The sequence below is a fragment of the Ptychodera flava genome, chromosome 8 (assembly GCF_041260155.1).
Source record: "Ptychodera flava strain L36383 chromosome 8, AS_Pfla_20210202, whole genome shotgun sequence".
NCBI lineage: Eukaryota > Metazoa > Hemichordata > Enteropneusta > Ptychoderidae > Ptychodera > Ptychodera flava.
In genome coordinates this window covers 17,943,581-17,965,806 of record NC_091935.1, presented here as the reverse complement: position 1 = coordinate 17,965,806, position 22,226 = coordinate 17,943,581, and the positions used below count along the sequence as shown (strand labels likewise).

Below are 22,226 nucleotides of genomic sequence, written 5' to 3'. Positions count from 1 at the left end.
TTTGGCTGAAACCATTTAATGATGGGGGTTCTTCTTTCCCCTTAAAATGTACAATTTATTTAGTTCGATACTATTCACGCTGTTTTGCGAATAAAATTTACAAATAACCAGGTTTTTACAATTACGTGCTGAACAAAAAGCAATTGTTAAAGCACGAAACCTATAACCATATGTGTGCATATGCGCAATTACCCCTGCAGCTAACAAAGATTGAGATCCCTTTGCCCGTTCGTCCCAAAGCGTTCAAAATGGCGACTGAGGGTGAAGAAGAACTGGAGTTTCACGTTACGTTTCCACCGGCTCTTTCTCCCGAAGACGACGGCGAAGAAGGTGAGAGGGATGGCGCAGATCTTCAACAAGAAAGGGCGGAACCTGTGGTAATACTCCTTGGTTGGGCAGGTTGTCAGGACCGGCACCTTGCAAAGTATAGCGCTATCTACCAACAACAACGTTTCACTACCATTCGATATAGCCTACCAATGGAAGACACGTTCTTTCGACCGGGAAAACCTAAAGAAATGTCTCTTAAGATCATCGAGTTGATCTTCGATCTTGGACTTGAGGATAACGTTATCATCTTTCACGTGTTTAGCAATGCTGGCGGATTTCTGTACCGAGGCATAACTGAAGTTGTTCACGATCCCAACACCGTCAAGCAGGGAACCATCAAAATCGGAGGGGTGATATTTGACAGTTCGCCGGCCCATACGAGCATTATCAATGCAGTCAGGGCGCTAGTTAACGGAATGCAGGCCAACGCTGTCGTCAGGTACGCTATTGCTGTGTTTTTCGTGCTCACGCAGTGGTTGTCAGGCATAGCTGGACTGGTTTTCCCACCCCTTCGCCAATATGGCTCTGGCTTTCAAGGTTACATGTATGCGCTGGAAAATGACAAGGGACGTTACCCGCAGATGTTCCTATATTCCAAGGCAGACGCCGTCATACCGTACAGCGAGGTCGAGAAGTTTGCCGAACGCCGTCGGGTGTTGGGTGTTCCCGTTCGACAGATGTGTTGGGACGATTCCGCTCACTGTACTCTGCTTGTACAACACCGAGAAGAATACATAAACCAGTGTGTCCAGTTTGTCAACGACTGTTTGAAAACCTGACTCTAGGCTAACTAGAAATGTGTGTGCATAAAAACTGTATGTTAGGCCTGTACTAAGCCTTACTTTTGATTTATTCTTTGGTAATCATAGATTTATGACCGACTGAAATCCAAATAATGTGTATTTGGTCGATTTGTTGACGTTAATTGCAAGTTATGTGGTTGCAAATTTGTGTCCTCAATATGTTCTGTCTGCTTGTTTATCAAACCATACAGTGGAGGGGGAACCCCCTCCACTGTCTATGATCAAACTGATCTGTGCAGTTCCCCAATCCAAATTGGAAGCTAAAAGGGGAAGTTCACCAAGGCAGATTTTTACGTATGTGTTAGCTTCGGGGGGTTTGTTCCAGAAAACCCACTTTTTGCCATTTAAAACCTGCATGACTTTTCACCAAAAAAAACAGGATGGAAACGGTGGTGGAAGTTGCATTTTAGGGCTTCATACATTAAGTTGATGAAGCCCTAAAACTGCAACTTCCACCACTATTTTTTTCCGTTTTTGTAAAAATTTGCACGAGTTAAGAATGGCCAAAATGGCTTTTCTTGAATAGGCGACTCCAGCCGTGGTGAACTTCCCCTTTAAGAATACTCCACGATATGATAACAACAAATTTCATAATACAAACCAGAAATATAACTTGCCAGATCTTCTCTTAACAATCTATTCTGCACAATCTATTCCGATGCAAATACACATTTAAAAGCAAATACAATCTTCAATGTAAATAGTAGTACCGGTACTATTCAGTTTTCAAAATCAGGGCATTGCATACACAAGAATCATGTATTGAGAGCATTGATTTTGAATATCAAAACTTTGTATTTGATTTGTGGATAGCTTTTGATCAATAGATATAAAAGCACTGTGTAAATGCCCTGTCTTCTTTCTGCCTTCCTCCCACTGAATTTACTCTGGACAGTTGCTGACAAATTCGTTATTGGCCTTACAATACAAACCAAATGTCTAGTTTTTGAAATTGACTGTGCTGCACCTGTTTAAAGCAGCTCACACTGTTTTACCCCCAAAGTTTTTACCCAGAAGGGTTCTCCCCAAGGAGAGTTTGATAATTAGGCCAACCCCTTTTTCAGTAATACAGCTGTATATTTATATTTTATTATCTGTGGAAACACCATTTTCACAACAAAAGAATATTCAAATTATACGTTGTGTGAATTGGCACCCTTCTGGGTTTCCCAAGCTATGGAAAACCATGCCTAGTGATAAAAATTGAGCAACTGGTCACCATGTATTGTATTTGCTGCTTATTACTTTGTCATGTGACATTGTTGAAAGCCATATCACTGTTCTCAATCCAGACAATTAAAGGGAAACAGTCGTCAGAACTGCACCTGTGTGAGTTTCTTGTTTACAAACAATGTTTTTCGTGCATGTTACCTAGATGCATCTCATCATCATAGCTCCAACATTTAAATCATACGATGTAGATTATGACAGACATGTTTTAATTTTCATCAGTCACCATTGTACCTTGGATACAGCGTTGACATTGGTCGTATGGGTCCCATACGACCTTTGAGTGCAGTTCTGACGACTGCATCCCTTTAAGAAGACTATCATTATATTCAAACAAACAAAATGCCATTGAAAATGAATCTTGTTGCCATTGTATAATTATCCCTTTACCTGCCAGACAGTATCACTTCCCCATCTACCAAGTCAGTAAAAAGTGGTATTGAGCCAAAACCTTACTTATTTTCACTCACTTTGCTTTGTATGTTATAGCAGCTATAGTCTGTATAAATCATGTTTACAGTATCTCTGTCTTCAGGGACCTTCAAATCTCCAAGTCTTTGTTAAAATGCACCATATGGGACTTGTTTGGTTCACTTGTTTTAACAACTTGACCTGATGGTGAAACATGAACTTGGCAGGAAATGGGTTGAACCTTTTTACAACAACAAGTCTGATACATTCCTGTTGTTTTTAGTTGGCTGGATGGACTGCTGTACGGGCAAATTATGTGAAATATGCAGTACGGCATCACCAGTTATATGCTAGATATAGACATTTTGAGACCCAGTCACATATGTGGCATGGATTCAAGAATTGTCATACTTGATGACTTGTTTTAAGAAGCCTCGATAAGTGTTATCTGTTAAGCAGTGATACTTTTATCCTCGCAACATCCTGTAATTTTTTGCTTGATGAGTGTGTATGGAGAAGTTTGTTATGACAGGAAGGTTGATCTCACTAAGAAATGCCTGCGTTCCAAATCAACCCTGTTTGTTCAGTGTCTTTTTATATCTATCAGTGCTTTGTGGGCTAACTGATTTTACTCAAATTGGTTTTCAGATAATTCAGTACTACTATAGTAACTACTAGTTCAATCAAATAGTATACACAAGAATTTTGTTAAGGCAACAATCTGGTCCGATTTCAATTGTACTTATTTCAATACATTGACACAGTTTCTACACATATTAATTTTCATAATGGTACTATAATTTCCGTCCAATTGTAAAAGTACATTAATAAACAGTTGTCAATGCGTACTGCAGCATAGAAAATGAAATTACAGTTAATGTAACATTATTGTATTCTTTTATAATTTTATGATTGACTTTATATACTGGTACATTCAGTTGAACATTTCCAGCTGATAAGATGAGAATTCATGTTCCATTACAAATATTTTGAATTTGTTCAAATTGGTTCATGATCTTTGTGTAATGTGTGTTGCTCTTCAAAGTTTTGGTGTGATCATAGAAGTGTTGATAAAATTGTTTGTATGTGGGACAAATCAAATCACAGTTAAAGAGGCCATGTTAATATTTATCACAAGAGTGATACAAGAAAACTTTTTTTTCTTTTCTACAATTTCTGCTCTTTTACAGTAACTCAGTGTCAATCACTCTATTCTATGGTACATCCATCTCTCCAAAGACAGAGTTATTTAAAGTGTACAGGAAACAAGGATTATTTCAAATTTTATTGCAGATATTTTCATTCATTTGTTTGTTTGTTCAATTGTACAAGTGTATTTAACCCTTTCACCACCATGGTTTAGCCCAAACTCATTGTTATCAGTGGTAATTGTGGACCTGTTTAAAGGGAATTGGGGGTGAACAGGTTAAATTTTTGACGTTTGTGAATCTTTTAGAATCAACTTTTCAACTGTAGACCATGATCTACTGCACACAATATGGTCAAACACATGTTATTGTGTTGTTTACTGTGATAAGTTCAACATATCTTAAGTTATTAAGTTCAACAAGCCCTGAATGCAGGAAATTGAGATGAACACATACTGGTGCAGTCACACACATTTAGACTTCTGATTTTCATACGAATCCAAACAATGCGATTTCGTCCATTAACTTGAAGTATCAAGTTTCATCCCCTCAAATACATAGATACTTGCAAAGTTGCAAAATTGAGCATGACGATGGATGTACTCGGGAAAACCTGCATTTTGCTCCTTTTGATTCAAGTATGTTGTGCATTTAGCGTAAAAAATTGTCACGATAGCAGTTTGGTCCAAAATAAAAGAAATCAAAGGAGCATAACATTACTATCAAGTTGTCCACGCCATCCTTATGAAGAAGTAGCTTCGCAGTTATGAAATCATTGTACACTGACCATGCTGCATGAATGCAATTAATCACACATTAAACTGTTTTCAAATTGTCATGAAAGTTGCATTTTGAATAATTTACAATATCATCATTGTCACCTTTCCTATTTAACACAGTTTTCTGAACAAATTTACCTTGTAGTTGATTCTTTTGACATTCCTATGTGAAACTCTAACAATTTGAATGTTTTGAAGTGAACGTTGCAAAAACTAAATTTTCTGAAGCAGAGTGGGCTGCATATTTTTGACTGTTTTCTTTCTGTATGCATTTACCTTTTCTGCAACTGAGGGATTTCAGATCATGTTAAAGATGTGCCTTTCTGTCATTGCCAGCCAGTACAATCATCACACATTTAAGCAATAAAGCACACCCAGCAATGGTATACCACAAGATTTTGACCAGTTCACGACATATATGCACAAGCGATAGCAAGTGCATATATGAAGTGAAATGGTCAAAATCGAGTGGTATACTGTCGCTGGTTGTGATTTATTGCTATTATATCATAACAGTATATTGAAATTCTGGCATGGAACGTCATAAAAGGACTTTTCCTCAAGCCGAGAGCTAGTGCGCATGCCAGCCGTGGTATATCGCCAATATACCACAGTTTTCGCGTCTCGACCAATCAGATCACTGTATTTGCACCATCAATATACTGGTATGATATAATTTTAATTATATCATACCAGTATATTGTTGGCGCAAGTTGTGATCTGATTGGTTGAAACAAGCAAATAAATGTGCTGTATTTGCAATATAGCACAGTTGAAACAGGCACAAGCTCTCAGCTTGACAAAAATTCCTGTTTTGATGTTTCAAGCCAGAATTTCAAATATTATGATATTACAGTAATAAACCAAGTCGGTAATGGGAATACCTCTCGATTTTGACCAGTTCACTCTATATATGCAAATGATATCGCTTGTGCACATATGTCCTGAACTGGTCAAAATCTCATAGTAGACCATCACTGGGTACAGTTTATTGCTTAAATAGTACATATGTTACATAGATTGTCCCAGTATTGCCTCCAAGTTTTACCAACTGCATGGCATGTAGATCGTGTAGGTTGCAACTGTTGTATATTTCATATTTCCCATCCATTAATCAACTACTTCATTCTGTACAGAATGGCTGAAACATTCCACAACAGAGACCCTGAAACAAAACTGTCATGAGTTTATGATTCTAAAATGTCACAGCTGAAATCACCACCCAATCATTGACCCAGTACACGCTCCCTCCAGACAGTGACTGGGAACATCTTTATTCTGTCAATAGGTCAAGCCTTGTTATTCTGAACAAAAGATCCTGTAATGAGGCTTTCATGCATGATACCTAGATGCATCATTTCAACATAGTTGCAAAATTTAAATTTTACGATATTCATTGTTATAAATTTAAATTTTGCAACTATGTTGAAATGATGCATCTAGGTATCATGCATGAAAGCCTCATTACAGGATCTTTTGTTCAGAATAACAAGGTTACAAACATGTTTTAACTTTAATCAATCGCCAACATACCCAGATACAGTGTGTACATTGGTTGTAGGGGTCCCTGGCAACCTTTCAGCAGAGTTCCGACAAGTGCCTCCCTTTACAGATTTTGTTTTTCATGGTGCCTCAAGAGTAAATAACAACAACAACAACAACAGAGACACAATATAGACTCTTTAGCCTTGCATTATTTATTGTCAAAATTAAAAGTTCAATACAATGCAACATTATCACATGTACATAGTCTTTATGCTATTTGGTAAGTTTATTTGAAACGTTCATTCATTCAGTGTTTTCCTGTTGTTATACAACAATTGTAAAAATGCAGCACATTCGTACTTGTCCCATCCTTAGGACAGCTGTTAGTTTGTTTGGACATTATTCACTCTTTCAAAGCTTTCATGTTGTTACACAACAATTCTGTAAATTAAAATTGATACAATGGTCTGCCAGAAAAAAAATGTTGCTAATCTAAAACAGATTAATTAATTGAATTATTTTTTTCCAGCTTGTAACTTGTACTGTCTCATGTAGTACTGAAGTTGTACAGAATTAATAAGTTTGGCAATCTTTCAACATGTCAAACAATATCAGTAGTATTTCGTATCAAACAAAATTCATGAAAAATGGGCGACTTTGTCCCTTTAAACATGTCTAGGATGTCACGACAATCATACCGTACCTTTTGAAGTGTGGGGGTAGAGTTACCATGGTTTATCACTCATGATGGGATTGTCAAATATCTGGTGAGGCAATGGGGACATCTTTAACTATTGATAAGCTGCCATATAAGGGTGCAGTATCGTAGTCCCTTCACCCTTTCACCACAATGGTTTTGTCCATTTTCCTCTGTTATCAACTGGTGATTGTAGAATAGTTTACAGGGAACTTGGGGTGAGAAGGTACAGTTTTTCATTATTGGCATGGCGACGTGGCACCTGCACCTGGGTATGTTCCTTGGATGTCCTTCATGATCGCCATGGTGATGCTCTCCCCGAAGACAAAAGCCCCTAGAACAGTGAAGACCACGCCTAGACATAGAAAGAAGCGGTTGACATAGCGACTGGTCGTAGTGTTTTGAAGCCCACACTGTAACAAACACAAACCTGGTGAGAAAAAAAGATTACATGGAAATGTCATTTAATTGGCCGAGAGATAAATTACAGCATTCAGAGGAAATGTTCACTGCACCAACTAAGAATACATCAGTAAAAGACGAAATATAGTTTGGATGAACAGATATGAGTTAGGGTTTGAGTATAAAAGACTGAAGAAAAGGTAAAAGATATGTATGTCTCCATGAAACTGAGTCTGCTACATGAAAGTTCAGAGTTTGCGCAGTGCTGGATTGTGTAGATCAGCTGGAGTTATGGGATTTATGTTACTTAGTTACCACAAATTTGCATATTCATATATGGTAAATAAGGGGTATCATTCTCATTCCCTTCCAGAATCTTAGTATAGTAGCATGTCATACCAACAACACTTGTTTATGTGAAAATAAGTAATTGGCTCACACAGACACTGGTGACTGTACAGAGCTGTCCGTGGTTGCAGATATTTTGTGAAAGCTGGCTGCATGCGTGCAAACATCAGACTCTGCTGCTATCCGGATGCATTTTGTCAGTGATGCATGCATTTCTGTTGTTGCAGCTTGTAGTTTGAGTCATTAATGTATTTTCTAGTTTTCATCATAACATTAGCAGAGACCTACTGAGTTGTATTTTGTTGTTGTTGTTTGTTTGATTTTCCAGAAATGTAATCCTAACTTTTGGATGAATATTAATTCTTGCATATTAAGCCTTTGAATGCTGAAATTTTTCTAACAAAAATTTCTGTGCCACATTTTTCCCATTTTTATGAATTTTTCAGTAATTCTTTTGAAAATTTTGGACAAAATGGACAGCACTTTTCATAGATGCCAGTTATGGGTCAAAATTTTGGGGAAAATCTGAAAAAAAAATGTTTGGACCTGAAAAATGTTGTCTAGGTTATATCTCATAAAGGTGACAAAAATTGGCTTTGGCACTCAAAGTGTTAATGAGTGAACAATGATATCATTTGCACACAGCCCCATTCCTTTCATGAGTTTTGATAATCAACTGTACAGTCGTGTGTGTGGATCATTAAAGTCAGCAAGCACTAACAGTCTGTTCTATGTTTGCACATCTCAGAGTTCTACTTCAATAATCATTCCTTTGGAATCATGCTTTTGGTCTGATTCCCCACTTTGAAGCACTCAGTGGTCAAATATACTGGAAAATGGGCGGAAGATCTGCACCTCACCTGGAAAGAAGAGAATAAATGCTGCGGCAAAGGCACCGACGACTGAGATGATCATCATGATGTTTGGTATGAACAGTGCAGCGAGCAAGGTTGTTGTAAACCACAGCAAGGTGATTGTGATTCGGAAATATTTTTCTCTATACACTACTATGTATGACATCATCCCACCACAGTCCTTGAAAAGACCTTGCAATGCCGCTCTGTGGAACAAAACAAATGAAAGATGTTAAATACATATGTAACACATATGCTGGCTTGTCATTGCAATATATAAACTAATTTTTGTATTGAGAATGTCTCACAGAGTCTAAAAGTTTGTCTTGTTATACATGTATGTGGAATTGATTGTTATTTTGTGTGATGGTTTGGGAAAAGACCTGTAGCAAGCTTTGAAGCTGAACTACAAAACTGTTCAGCAGGCAATGACTCCACTTTTTGTGCGTTGCCCTAGAAAAGTCTCGATTGGTAGAACTCTACAGAATTTACATCCATACACACCATTCCAATTAAATCCAATTAGTTTTCTCAAAGTACTTTTAATATTTTGTTAACAAAGCCTGTGATACAATAATGTATAATATGATAGTTTGTTTAGTAATAAACCAAATAATTTCATTTTACTTAATGAAATCTGTTTTACCTAATTGATAGTAAAATTTATGAATGTAACACGCCTTATGTATGATAACATCATGAATATTCATGAGCAACCACCGTTCTCTGAAGGCTAGGTGAGAACCCTTGACATTATATTTTTTGTTACTTTGTAGCTCCTGGTTAAGGCATAGCTTTTTGGTTTCCTCTCGATTGGTTTTTGTATTTACTACAGATACAAACAAAATTTGGGCATGATAACACATCTGAAGAGCAGAGCTTTCCAGTTTGCTTGAAAGTTTCTGTTTAACCTTTTTAAAAAAATATCACTCTGTTTTGACTATCAAGAGAAAGACTGGTGATTGAACAATCATGAACAGATCAAACATGCTATTCCCAAATGAACAAGTACCAGTGATAATTGGAATTGACAAAACAATATAGGACAGTCCCTTACCTTGCACAATAATGCAAGATTGGATACGTTGCCAGCAGTGAAATGACCAGCATGATCCGGGCCACGGTGACCTTAATATCATCTGACCCATAGGACATCAGGATGTCACCTTGGACGCTGTTGCCAAATGTCAGGTAACCATAGATACCGGTGACGGTGTAAATGGTGAAAATGACAGTAAATGCAAGGCCGACCACTTTTGAGTATTCTCTCAAGGTGCGTTTCTTTAAAGTGCAGTAGACTGGAACTGAACTCATGTGACACTGAAGTATAAGAAAATATGAACTTGGCAATGCAGTGAATACATGAGAGAAAAAACAATTGTTGGTTTCATTTGGAAAGAATAAAATTAATACAATAAAATGTGTACACTTAATCCAGTAACTTACAATGTATACAACCAAAATGGAAGTTGTAAGAATGGCATATTTTGATTCGTGACTATGTTGAAAATTGATCTGTTTTGGTTAAGGCACATGTAATTCTTTTGGGAGAAAAAAGTCATTCCTGTTTTAATATGTTTCAGAAAATGAAAGCTGAATTTGCCATAATGTGGCAAAAATGTCCCTGTATCATGTATTGGCAAATCCGACTTCACACATGGGCAATTGACATACTTGAACTTACCTGGAATGCGAAGAAAATGACGGGAAATGCCACAAAGATGTCCATCCATGATGCTGGCTGTGTTGTGATTGGGCCCCGATTTGACGTATCTGTTATGTAATACTGAACAATCACAATAACGGCTATGTAGCTATTGGCCAGTGCTCCGAAGAAACTGAAATTCAGAATATTAAAATAATAAGGTTTTGAAAGATTGCTTTCATTCCTTCTAGAAATTGGGAAGGTCAGCCAAGATCTTTTTATTCTTTTTTTTATTTTGGATGGGGTGCAACCCATCAAAAACCGCAAAATTTTGGCAATTACTTTGGAGTTGTGAAACAAGCTTTTGCATACATATAGGGTAAGTCAAGTAACCAAAGCGCACAGTATTTTTGTTTCGCATTATGTGCCTAGATTATTACATTTTGACTTGCATACACAAATTATTTCAGTTCCAATGATTGCAAGTGACGCTGCCACTATGGATGTAAACCCATTTGGGAAACTTTTGACACCAAATTTCTGAACAGATTTCATACACTTTGACTTGAAAGAAACCATAATTGTTTTGTTATCTTCTCTGTTGATCGATCTACTTGATCCAAAACGAACATACTTGAAGCGAGAAACAAATATTGTGCCCTCATTATTATAACACTCGTTCAAATCCATGAATACGACATTTACCCATTACAAGATTTGAAAATCAGACTTCATGAGAACTTGTTCCAATCCATGAATACAACTGTTCAATTAATGTCACATGAGAACTGCATTAACCCCAAATTCTGTTCTTAAATTTCAAATCCGACATGAGTATCCTTACTTGTTTCACAAGGAAGAATTCCATCTTTCAGGAAAAGAGACCATCTCTATCTACGAATATATCCTCAAATGCCACTTTAAATTTAGGGCCTCCTTGTAAATGTTAATGCAAAACCTGGAAATATCTGATCAACACTGACCTTGAATACTTCAATACTTCAATTTTTGCCGGGAAGCACAGCGGCAAGATGAAAAGAATGGAAGAGACAGAAACTGTGAATCTTCTCTGTAAAAACCAGTGCTGACAGAAATAGTCTGTTTCAAATATCAATTCCATTACTGAAAAAAAAAGAAGAGCAATACAACTTGATGTTGACCAAACTCTGTTTTCACAATTCCAAATTGTCACTGAAATGAAATTTGTCTCTGGCAATATTGCTGTAAGAATGTTTGTATCTTTGTCTATCATTACTAAGGGAATAAAGAGTGACGCACTGATCATTAACCTGTTCAACCCTAATTCCCTGTAAACAGGTCCACACTCACTATTGATAACAATGGGTTTGGGCCAAACCATGGTGGTGAAAGGGTTAATGGTTATTAGTGAGCAAGGGCCATATGAAAGTAAAACATTGGTGGGCACTGCAGTTTTCTTCTCGCAAAGTGCATAAATAAACTTTGTTTTTCATCTTCTCTGACCTCAGTGATAAACATTAATTCATTCTGAGCACGGAGTCATTGACTCATATTTATAAATGTAGTCCGACAAATCAATGAAAATCTTCATTTTTTAAAGATTTTGCGCGCAAGAGGCCTTTTTGACATGCAACAGAGACAAGCAAACGTGAAATGTACAGAACAGTGATGGATGCGTTCACTTGCAGTGGCTGTGTGTGAGAATGATACTAGGTCACACAGCATACTCAAATTTGTTCACTTTCATTTCTCTAAAAAGCAAATAGGCGATGAAACACCTACATATGGCCAGCTTGACCACTCCTCTGTAAATCAGTAAAACTGAACAAAATAATTGGCTCCTCAGTCAAGATATCATGAAGTTGAGCGTTCTCCCAAGAACTTTTGCGAGGATGGCTAATTAGCATATTTATTTGCATATTTGTGCTTAAATTAACCTATGACCTGCAGTAGGTTAAAAGGTCGCCAATAATATCTTGAAAATACAGGACTGAAGAGCAGTAAAAAAGTTGCTTTTTGCTGTCAGAACAGTACACGCTTTTAACATAATACATCCTTCCAAATCAGAAGTAGGATGGCGAAAAGTCAAGAGTCACTCTGACTCATTACAGTAGAACGCTGAGCCTGATATACATGTACATGTAGGCTGATTTTGTCTACTGCTCGTTCTTTGATGAAAATTTAAAAAATCAATTACTTATAAAAAACACAATTGTGACCCAAAGTAGTTCAACAGTAAATATTATCAATAAATGTGCAAAGAAACCTCAGTTATTATGAGATTTGAAAATGTCAAGGCTATACAGGTGAAAAGAAAACAGTAACTTGCCTTTATCAAATTGGTCACCAAGGACAACAAGGTATGTTATGCAGCCTCCGAGACCATAGCCCATGATGACAACCAGACAAGCGATCTTGACCTTGTTACCACAGAGTGAGGCTACCGCTGTCTCGTAGGTTACCGTCTGGTGTATATCAGAACTGTATGCAAGAACCATGAGGCTGATGGCAGCACAAATCACAAAGACCTGTGGTAAAAGAATTACAGGTTATGTTTACGCTCTAGTCAACAAGTCATATGTCTGTAGCTTTATTCAACATCAACTTTGAATGTTGAATTGACAGAACAAGCCTGATGACTCCTGGCAACTTTTTCTTAGATAAACAATCATGTCTCAACCACCTTTACATTTTGACAGACATGCAGCCATACTGTCAAGTCATTACCTTTCCACTGGACATGGATTAACTTGCTCCTGGTGAACAGAATATCACAATGTTTGAAGAGGGGTCATGCCAGAGATTCACATATCAGATTGCCAACTAGTACCTCTCCAGTTTTTATTACATGGGTGTAGTGACACAGTTACTGCAAAATACACTATGGTGCTTCGCTTCCTCTGACAGGAAACTTCGGTTATTGGGTGACTCTGATAAAGTGGACGTCATCAACTGGGCGATGGAAATAGTTTACATACAGTGACCATATAACTCATAGACCTATGGTCATGTCTACATCAACAAAATTGTTTTGAAAGCAAACGGCTACTATCTATCAATGGCATGTACATTTTTCTATCTGCTAGATCCTGTAATGTATTTTGGGTATTTTATTTTAATCTTTGGATTACACTCAAAAAAATTTCAGAAAATTATATTTAATGCTGATAAAGTATATTTGCCAGCATCATATTAATTCATATATGTCCATCAAGCAATGGAGCTTCTACCATGCTTCAGGCTGCTGGAAGCTTTTATTGGAATCATGTATTTGCTTGATTGAGACACATAATACTGGATAAAATAAACAATACCCTAGCTGCTTGAAACCAAGGCTAACTGATGTCTCTTCAAAAGGGAAAGTTTTATTGAATGACCATTGATAGTACTGCCATGGCTTACACTGTCTCCTCATACAGAATTGCCAAAGTCAGGTAGCTCTGGATGGCAGGGTTTTATGTTACTGGCTACGCCCCCACATAGCCCTGCCATGCAGAGCTATAGGCTAAAATAAAGGAATTGCCAGTTGTAGGTCCACTCAACAGGTAGACGGGTAAACGGTTGAAAACACAACACAGAAAATTTAACACAGACTCAATTTGCCTTCTCAATGTGATGAATAAAACAGCACGGATTGACAATGGGTAAAACGTTCGTGTTGTTTCTAGAGGGATGTTCTAAGTCATCACATGGTTCAATGGTTGGCATGTGACTGTCCCATATGGCCCCTCCCTCGATGGGTAAACCAAAGGTAAAAGCTACCTCTACCACAAGGTTCAACCATGAAGCAAAGAATGGCACGTTCAACCATGGAGGTAGAGGCGAGATCTCGCCCGCTACTAGCCCGATGGTTCAACTATCCCCTGAATGTAATTGTTTCTTACCACTTGAAGTATAATGCACACAACAATCCCGCCAGCGGCCCCATATACAGCTGGGAAGGCCAACATGCCGGCTCCTATGCATGCCTTGATCATGATGAGCGCTGCACCGAACACAGAGTTCTTGCCAGTGCGGTAGCTTTCCTCATATGTACCCGAGGAGATCAATTTTGGACCGCGATAGGACGGGTCGATGGATCCACTACTGAGTAGAATTTGGTTGTCTTTGAGAAGTGGCGACTCTTCGCTTGGTTCGCCGAACACGCTGACCACTGGGTCGTTGAGGGAAGCTTGTTGGACGGACATTGTCGACTTCCTTGGCAAAGTAAGCAGCCACAAAAGAACTGGGCGAAAGTTTAAATGCGAAATGCCTCGGACTCTTTGAGTTAGTGTCCTTCACCTGTCTCCGAACTTGGGTCAAGTTTGGAATACAGTATGGTGGTAATGCACGTCTTTGTTTCCACTAGTACAGAGAAAGGCCATGAGAATTTCCGGTATCATGTACAAGTATTACACATCAAAAACGTAGTTTGGTGCAAGAAAGAGACACCTACGCTACTATGTCTTCGCCATGTGGTTTACAGGTTGATTGTGTCATACCCACGCAATACAATGACAAATACATTCAGCGAGTCTTCAGGTTGCACGGACACAATGTTGTTATTATCATCACCTCAATCGCTTCTGCGGGCCTCTGAGCAATGCTTGCTAAAATACGCATTCATATGGACCAAATCAGTTTTCTCAGAGACAACTTCGACATTGTGCAACCAGAAACAGCCAAACTTCGAAGAATATGGATGTTGAAACTAAAAAACTTTGACAGTACATCAGGTCAGGTGACCCAGTCACATGTCCATGAGGCATTATGACTATTTCTACCGCCTGGTGGCGTCACGTCTGTTGCATTGCTCAGGAAAAGAAAACTGGCTGCCCAACCTGTACTTTCCAGACTTTCTTTGAACCGCCACCTTTCGAATTTAGGTGACAGCTCTCTACATTATGCACTGAAATATTTTGACTTAATAACGGTAATGCCAATTTTAAATTACGCTGCCAAAATATGGGGATAGCATGAAGGGTATTGACCGTGTAGAAAATTAGAAAATTAAACAATTGCGTGATATTTAGCCTTTTCAAAGCGATACCAAGGTGCTGTCTATTTGTTATAAACTCCAGTATGATAAAGCTGAGCGAGGTATAATGCTTACACTGTTTGGCTCTAGTAAAATAAAATTTTATGTAGCCTTGGGTTTATGTTGCCAACAAAATAAATGGGCGTCTCAAATATTTTTCAGTGAACAAAGATGCGAGATATACAGCCTGACATGAACTGCCACGGAGACATATCAGTCGTGAGCTAAACATCTATTGTAGATTTACAAGTCAAGCTAAACTAAACTAACTAAACTAAATAAACTGACTGAGTTTAGCTTTTCAAGATAAGAAACATTTTCAAGAAATATTTTTTCGTAATTCATAAAAGGTTTGCCAGAGTTGAACTGTGTCGCTTCAACTATCAGGCCATGCGTTACGTATTGAGCAACGCCGACGGGAAAGTGAAACCATTAAAATGGGAAAGGTTGTGTTTTGTATATAATAGTGGTCAAGCTTAGGATGAGTCCCATATGAGAAATGTTACTCCGAAATATTTCGAACCTCAAATCATGTGTAAATTTTGTCAACTTGTGTCATCGGAAAGCGGGTATTTACTAAATTCACCGAGCAGATCTATTTATTTTGCTTCAAAACGGGATAAGCTTTGCTAACATACAGCTAATCGTTTGTACGAGTAAGTGATACACATACTGTAACTTATCTTGTATGTAAGGGCTTTATCCTCGGTAAACTACTTAGGGTTCCAAGACAAGAAATTGACCTCTTTAATCTAACAATTCTCAGAACCCCCGTACATTATGCATTTTCTGAAAGCCTAGATATAGGGGAACATTTTTGTGACCACTGAGTGTCACCATTCTTTACATAGCTATCACGTGACAGGTAATTTGCATAACCTTTCAAAAATCGGTTTTCCCTATGTTTTTGTCTCAATATTTCAAAATATCTTACTTAAACTTGCTGGAATGCAAGCTGTTACAAGGCTCTTTAAAAGTCTGTCTCAGATTTTTTATATCTTGCTTAGTTTTTATTTAAGCAAAATTTTAAAGAAATCAACTAGGGTTAAATTCACCTCACTGGAAGTTTTTTCTGGCATAAAAATTGTTTAAGTAAGTTTTAAAAAATTCTGAGACAGGCTTTAAAAAAATCCTCGGAATAGTTTGCACTCATACAAATTTCAGCCACATATCTCAAAGCATTGAGACAAAACATAGGGAAAACCGATCTTTGAAAGGTTATGCAAATTACCTGTCACGTGATAGTTATAAACAATGGTGACACTATGGTAACAAAAATGTTGCTCTGTATCTAGGCTTTCCGAAAATATATAATTTACGGCGGTTCTGAGCTTATTAACCACTATAGAACTGGTAGCTTAAAAAGGTCAATTTCTTGTCTGGGAACCTTAAACTCTATGTTTTGAACACTTTTCCAGTTTGTCCCACTCATTTTCCAAGACGCTCTGGCTACGCTTTACAGTTATCTAAACGATTTAAAAATTTGTTTGGTAATCATTAAGAAGACCTCCTTACACTCAAAAATACAAAAAGCATGCTTCAAACGAGACAGTCGGTGCTCTGTAACAAGTTGTCTTCATGGAATCATGAAAGTCATTACAGCTTGTTGCACAGCCGAGCATTATTATGGAATTCGTGGTTCATGGAAAACATCGCGAATACAGCTGTCAACGTCCCGTGTCCCAAATAACATTGCCATCTATCTATCTATCTATCTATCTATCTATCTATCTATCTATCTATCTATCTATCTATCTATCTATCTATCTATCTATCTATCTATCTATCTGTTTGTCTGTCTGTCTGTCTGTCTGTCTGTCTGTCTGTATGTCTGCCTGTGTGTCTCTGTAACACACACACACTATATATCTATCTATCTATCTATCTATCTATCTATCTATCTATCTATCTATCTATCTGTTTGTCTGTCTGTCTGTCTGTCTGTCTGTCTGTCTGTCTGCCTGTGTGTCTCTGTAACACACACACTATATATATAATATAATATATAATATAATTTTATATATATATATATATATATATATATATATATATATATTTATAGTGTGTGTGTGTTACAGAGACACACACACACACACACACACACACACCACACACACACACACACACACATATATATATATATATATATATATATATATATATATATATATATATATATATATATATATATATATATATATATACAAGCTTACGGCAACAAATCACTTACACTGATATATTACAACATTTATGTACATTCAGCAGTATTCGGTAGCAAATTAACATTTGCAATGGATGTGATACAAGACAGACAAGACAGTGCAGGTAATCACATTTATTTTGAAGCCTAACATTCCCTTAGAATGGATATATCTTGTATGTCATCACCGCTCGAAATTTTCGAAAAGTCGGTTCTAGTGCAAAATTTAAACATTTGATCTATGTCATCTTTAAAGGCGCACTCCCGTATTTATATCTGAGACACTCATGAAATCTCTCAATAAAAGCCAGACTTTCAAAACAACCCCATGGTTTTCTTTGGCAACTGCTGATGACTCAAATGTTTCTTTAAAAAGACGAAGCTTCATGTTGAATCCGCTGCAGACAAACATTTCAGAACGAGCATTATCATTAATGCAACAATATGATGGGTCTTGTTTTTCATTACAGTCAATTTCCAGTAGCTAAATACACCGTTTATCACTCACCATTATCTTGTTACAAAGTGATAAACAGACCTGAAGAGTATTACCAGAGCATAAACGGTATAAAGTTTCTTTGGAACGTCATTCTGAATTAGTTTAGTCAAAGACAGTAGTCTATTTGGTTTAGTCTGCGTGAGCTGTAAACTTTAAATGTGCACGCCACACGGCAGTGTTTCGATAAAAGGACGAAACAAATTCAATATGGTTTCCGTCGTTAATATTCATGATAAAATTTAATACTTTATATTTTTTTACAGTTATGTTGAAACATTACCAGGTATATTCAACGTATTCATTCATCAATCGCCCTGTGCAATCATAGTCCCGAGTCCCCTCATGGTCGCCAATTCTGGGTATGGCGCCATCACCGTCAGTAATGCGTTGATTGCAAATGTGGAAGTATTTGCGGGTTAGGTGATTTCGAAAAAAAGAAAAAAATCAATATGTGTAAAAGTAGAGGCGACGATTCCATGTAATAATTTGCTTATTTTGTCCGACAATAGTAACTTTTCTCCAATTGATAGGACAAATAATTGCATGCCCAGCGAGGAACTGGTTGTGAACTTTTTATTTTAGGCGTTAGGCTTGTGAACTTGAAGGCAATATGATCGTACTTATGGTGAATTGTTTTCGATGATCTTTCGCCTTCGTTTACATAATTATTTTCTCGAATTTTTCGCAAAATGCACGATAGTAAGCTAAATTTTTCAAGTAGTTTTTTTTATGTTGATTTGTGAAAAAAACAAAAACAAGAGCGCACTATGATGTTAACTAGGAAATTTCGAGTGATTATTTGTATGTCTGATTTCAACACTTTTTAATGTAACTGGTCCTAAGATACTTCCCAAAAAAGGTTTAGAGTAGAGAAATATAGATATATATATGACTATCCGTCACATAGCATTTTATTCGGCTTTAATATAATCCCCTCCCCCTCCCTCCCCACAGTGCTCATGATATTGTGATGACTCTCCAGTAAAGTACCAAATTTCCCACAAGTTGCTATTGGAAATAATCAGAACTTTTTTATGGAAACTTTGACCTTTTCTGATTTGGCAGATATTTGAATACATGTGGATATCTTCACCCGTTTATGCATGACGTACGGTGTATAGAAGGACTGTACCATACGGCAAACATAACATATCACGAAAACATATTTTCACGTTTTCTTTCCTTTTTGTTACTAGTATTCAATATTTTACCGCGGCGGAATGCTTGAAGACACCCTCAATAAAATCACCCCTAAATCATTGCGTGATGTATCTGGTATTCATCATTTTACCTGTTTTGAACGTTAAGCGATTGTCATGTTTACTCGTGTCGACTGTCGGCGTGGACCATGAATGAGAAATTCTTGACTGATGACAGTAACTGCTGTTGGCTCTTTGTTGAGGATTATCAAGATTCATTCACGCTGCTCCGAGTGGCGGTGCGGTATCGTAACCGACGCAAAATCAATAAGAAGTCATTTAACAGAAATAGAAACAAAATGAAAAATCGATGATAAATGAAGAGAAACAAAATTTCTTTACATACGAAGGCCTTGTTCGATAAAATAGTGATCGAACACTGAGATCGACAAGACTTCAGTAGCCAAAACTGAGACTATAGGAAACTGCTGTGTAGAGAAAGCATTAAAGTGCCATCGAAGGCTACCACGGATTTGTGCTATAAATATCGGGATTTGATGGAGATGGAACTGCTGCGATTTCGATTCCGATTTGCCCCGGAAATAGATATTAAACCGTAACGTTTATGGATAGCATAGATGTGACATAGGAACAGGGCTGGCTCTGTGACGACATCAACACTTCGCACTTTTGGAGGGAGGGGGTTTGGTCTCGTCTTTTCAGCATTATGCGACATTGCGGCCCCATAGTTTAGCATTTGGAGGTAACGAGTAAGCCATGTCAGGTTTGCTAGTTTCCGCTTGTTTATGTTACATTATCGGTACTTGATGGCGACGCAAAACAGTGCACGTGAAGTATTCTCACTTCATGTCCGCTTTCAGTCAGTTACCTGGCTCTATTTTTTACACTTAGGGAGCATTCGATTTTTATGGGGAGGGGGCAGGGTCGGTGGAATTTGAGCGACAAATGAAATGTAAAAAACCACCCCTCCATATCAAATTTCTAAAATTTGACCCCCCCCCCAAATTCATCAATTGTAAAATGTGACCCCCCCAAAAAAAGAAAACATTCATCAGATTTGATTCATTAACCCTTCGCACCCTATAGCCCAGGGCTAGTCCCTTCAAAAGTGTTTTCAAGGAATAGAGTTACTCATCCCAATTTTCATGCACAAAAAAAAATAGCCACCCTCTCCCAGATGTCACAGTCCGTATCAATAATATCTTACTTGACTTACAATTTCCCATTTGACCTTTGAACTTTCAAATAATCCTTTTTGAACTTTACAAATAATCACTGGGTGAAATTCGAATATCATGTCGGTTTTTCAGATCTGCTCTAACAAATACAATATTTATATCAATTGTCAAACTTTTTTAAAACACAGATTTTAATTGCTAGTTTTGCATTGTAAAAAAAATTTTCAAAGTGTCCTCACAGATCACTATGTATAGAGAATCAATTTTTGGTGAAATTCCAAAATCAAATTTCTTGCAAAGACATGAACTTGTAATCGCCCTAGTCTAATCAAGTACACTAATATCAATAATCAAGAGTTCATAAATGCACAAATTTACCTAGTTTTGTATTTGAAAAAAATTATTCATAGTTTCCTCATAGACTAACATGTATAGTGAATCAACATATCTTGGTGAAATTCCAAAATCCATTTTCTTGCACTTACATCCACTTGTAACCACCGTAGTCTAATCAAGTACATTAATATCAATAATCAAGCGTACATAAAGACTCAGATTTAGCTAGTTTTGTATTGAAAAAAAAATATTCATAGTTTCCTCATAGACAAGGTAGTGAATCAACATTTCAGTGAAATTCCAAAATCAAATTTCTTGCTCACACATGCACCGGTAACTACCCTAGTCTGATCAAGTACATTAATATCAATAATCAAGAGTCTATAAATACACAGATTTAGCTAGTTTTGTATTTAAAAGAAATCATTCATAGTTTCCTCATAGACTACTCATATATTATGTATTGAGGATCAAGCAAGATTTCGGTGAAATTCCAAAATCAAATTTTCTTCAATAAATCCATACAAACCTTTTGTAAAATTTGACCCCTTTTCAACCATTGATTGTAAAATTTGACCCCCCTAAAAACGGTTTCGTAAAAGTCAACCCCCTGATTTCCACCGACCCCCTCCCTTTAAAAAACGAATGCTCCCTTGGTCTATCGATTCATTTTGTACCGTTCCTCCTCTAATCATATATTCCCCATGATTGTTTTTTATACATCTTGTCAGTTTTAGTCACTGGTTGTTGAATCCTTCATATAAAAAGCAGTAAGGTGTTCAGCCAGCAGCCATTAACTTTATCACCTGTTTCACCATGTAATACTTAGGGCTTTTCTGGAACCCAACTCCTTTTCATTAATATTAAAGGTCAGCTTATCTTGTCTTGTATTATATGTTGTATGTGCCCCAATGTAGAAGACAAATGGTCGCCCGTTCCGTCAAAGTATATTTGAAGTGATTATATAGCCTTAAATATAATCATACGAGTTGTTGATATTTAAATATCTAATTTTTGAAATATTAATCATCTCCTGTCTTCGGATATTGATATCACGTAGGCCTATATCTTAGAACTTCTGCGTAGATTCTGTTTACTTGCCTAAATTTAATCTTGGTCTTTTTTTCAGTGCCTTTCTTGGCAAAGTATACACGACATGATCCAGAAAACGAATTCACTTCAAATGGGAGCAAAATGTTATTGACACTGGCAACATGGGTTTCATGTAAGCGAAAAGCGCGCCATTGAAGTAAAACATCAGAACATATGGAGGGGATATAGGCTAAGATGGGTGGGGACAGTTATAGCTCTATTGACGTAAAGGAAGTTTGACGGTAATGATAATGATGTTGGCCAGATAGTTGCTACAATATAAGCCGATGGAACAACAGGAAGCTGAGCGTTTTGAAATTGTATTTATGAATAGAAGGCGTCATAAAATTTATCACTTTATTGAACGAGAATTATTTTACAGTGTATTTAAAATGAAATAATGCGCATATATCAAACAGCTAAAAGATTCTTCAGAATATGCAATATTGTTCAACTTCTGGCTTTGCATATTGTTATTTCTTTATTTATTTTGCATTGATGGGCTTATTCTGACGGCAATCCCTGACAAACCGAAGGTTTACTATTGTTGGAGAAAAAAAGCACTTTGCTATATTTCTCTCCCGCAGGTTTAGTCTACCGCTGCTTGAAGATTTGAATCGTATCTTAGTATGC

The 22,226-nt window shown here is 37.1% G+C and overlaps 2 protein-coding genes across 2 annotated transcripts; one reads left to right on the top strand and one right to left on the bottom strand.

Moving 5' to 3' along the window:
- Positions 1-229: 229 nt before the first annotated feature.
- Positions 230-4,933, top strand: LOC139138705 (transmembrane protein 53-like). Its single transcript, XM_070707209.1, has one exon. The coding sequence runs from the start codon at positions 249-251 to the stop codon at positions 1,107-1,109; it is 861 nt and encodes a 286-aa protein (XP_070563310.1). The 5' UTR covers positions 230-248; the 3' UTR covers positions 1,110-4,933.
- A 1,442-nt stretch (positions 4,934-6,375) lies between these two features.
- LOC139138695 (sodium-coupled neutral amino acid transporter 7-like) lies at positions 6,376-14,848 on the bottom strand. Its single transcript, XM_070707191.1, has 7 exons — positions 13,996-14,848; positions 12,441-12,639; positions 11,116-11,254; positions 10,172-10,325; positions 9,545-9,807; positions 8,494-8,693; positions 6,376-7,313 (listed from the first exon to the last, which is right to left on the bottom strand). The coding sequence occupies exons 1-7, from the start codon at positions 14,296-14,298 to the stop codon at positions 7,123-7,125; spliced, it is 1,449 nt and encodes a 482-aa protein (XP_070563292.1). The 5' UTR covers positions 14,299-14,848; the 3' UTR covers positions 6,376-7,122.
- Between the last annotated feature and the right edge of the window lie 7,378 nt (positions 14,849-22,226).

Excerpts from the sequence above, each read along its gene's own strand:
- LOC139138695 (XM_070707191.1), bottom strand. The coding sequence starts at position 14,298 with ATGTCCGTCCAACAAGCTTCCCTCAACGACCCAGTGGTCAGCGTGTTC. Across the intron at positions 11,255-12,440 it reads TGGTGACCAATTTGATAAAG|TAATGGAATTGATATTTGAA; the intron begins GCAAGTTACTGT and ends TTTTTTTTTCAG. Across the intron at positions 7,314-8,493 it reads ATTTATTCTCTTCTTTCCAG|GTTTGTGTTTGTTACAGTGT; the intron begins GTGAGGTGCAGA and ends TTTTCTCACCAG.
- LOC139138705 (XM_070707209.1), top strand. The coding sequence starts at position 249 with ATGGCGACTGAGGGTGAAGAAGAACTGGAGTTTCACGTTACGTTTCCA.